The sequence below is a fragment of the Primulina tabacum genome, chromosome 17 (assembly GCF_025594145.1).
Source record: "Primulina tabacum isolate GXHZ01 chromosome 17, ASM2559414v2, whole genome shotgun sequence".
NCBI classification, from domain to species: Eukaryota; Viridiplantae; Streptophyta; class Magnoliopsida; order Lamiales; family Gesneriaceae; genus Primulina; species Primulina tabacum.
This window is the reverse complement of record NC_134566.1, coordinates 30099915-30100833: the sequence shown is the minus strand read 5'-3', so window position 1 is coordinate 30100833 and position 919 is coordinate 30099915. Positions and strand designations below refer to the sequence as shown.

At 44.7% G+C, this 919-nt stretch overlaps 1 protein-coding gene across 1 annotated transcript; it reads left to right on the top strand.

Annotated features, from left to right (window-relative positions):
• Positions 1-223: 223 nt before the first annotated feature.
• LOC142530679 (uncharacterized) lies at positions 224-919 on the top strand. Its single transcript, XM_075636493.1, has one exon. It carries the CDS (start codon positions 224-226, stop codon positions 917-919), a length of 696 nt encoding a protein of 231 aa, XP_075492608.1.

Here is a 919-nt window from a genome sequence, read left to right as displayed (position 1 = left end):
CACCAAAACCACCTAAAATCATTCACTTTAGTTTTTCTTCCAAATTAAATTCGCAACCCCTTATTTTTTTTTTTTTAAAAAAAAAATCACACTCCTTATAGTTATCCAGTTACATTCCATGCAGAGAATCCAATCTTTCTGCCGGCCTTCCAAATTCCAACTGGCTTTATAATCTTGATTCTAAAATCCCACCCCATTAGTCAATCGTATTACAGGTAAAAACATGGCGATCGAAGTTTTCTCCGACACCCCCAACCTGGTAATAAGTCCCCGGATCTCATTTTCACACGATCTCTCACCAAACAACATAGTTCCCATCGAACAATATCTTCGATCCAACAATTCTAGCATCGATTTCGATTTCTGTGTCTTCAAAGAAAGCTTTGGCCAAGATCCCTCCTCCGCCGACGAGCTCTTCTCCGACGGAAAAATCCTCCCCATTCAAATCAAGAAACCACAGCCTCCACCTCCCCCGCCTGCTAAAACAGCGGCGGCGCCACCACCACCACCTCCCCCGCCAGCAAGCAAGCACACAATTACTCCCTACTTCAAAACAAGAAAACCCATATCGGAATATGAAGAAAAACACAGCAGCAAATCATCGTTCTGGGGGCTAAAGCGCAGCACGAGTTTGAACGGCGGCGGCGGACACGGGCGGGGTTTGTTTCCATTGACGCTTCTGTCTCGGAGCAACTCAACAGGTTCCAATGCTAACATTAAACGGTCGAACAATACGAAGCAGAGCTTGGTCAGATCATCATCTTGTAGCCTGCAGAAGCCGCCATTGAGGAAGAGTAATCATGCTTCGTATTGCTACGGGGTTAAAATCCATCCTGTTCTTAACGTTCCTCCGGCGAATCTCTTTGGTTTGGGTTCTATCTTTAATTATAGTGGCACTAATAAGAGCAAGAAAAAGTGA

Excerpts from the sequence above, each read along its gene's own strand:
- LOC142530679 (XM_075636493.1), top strand. The coding sequence starts at position 224 with ATGGCGATCGAAGTTTTCTCCGACACCCCCAACCTGGTAATAAGTCCC.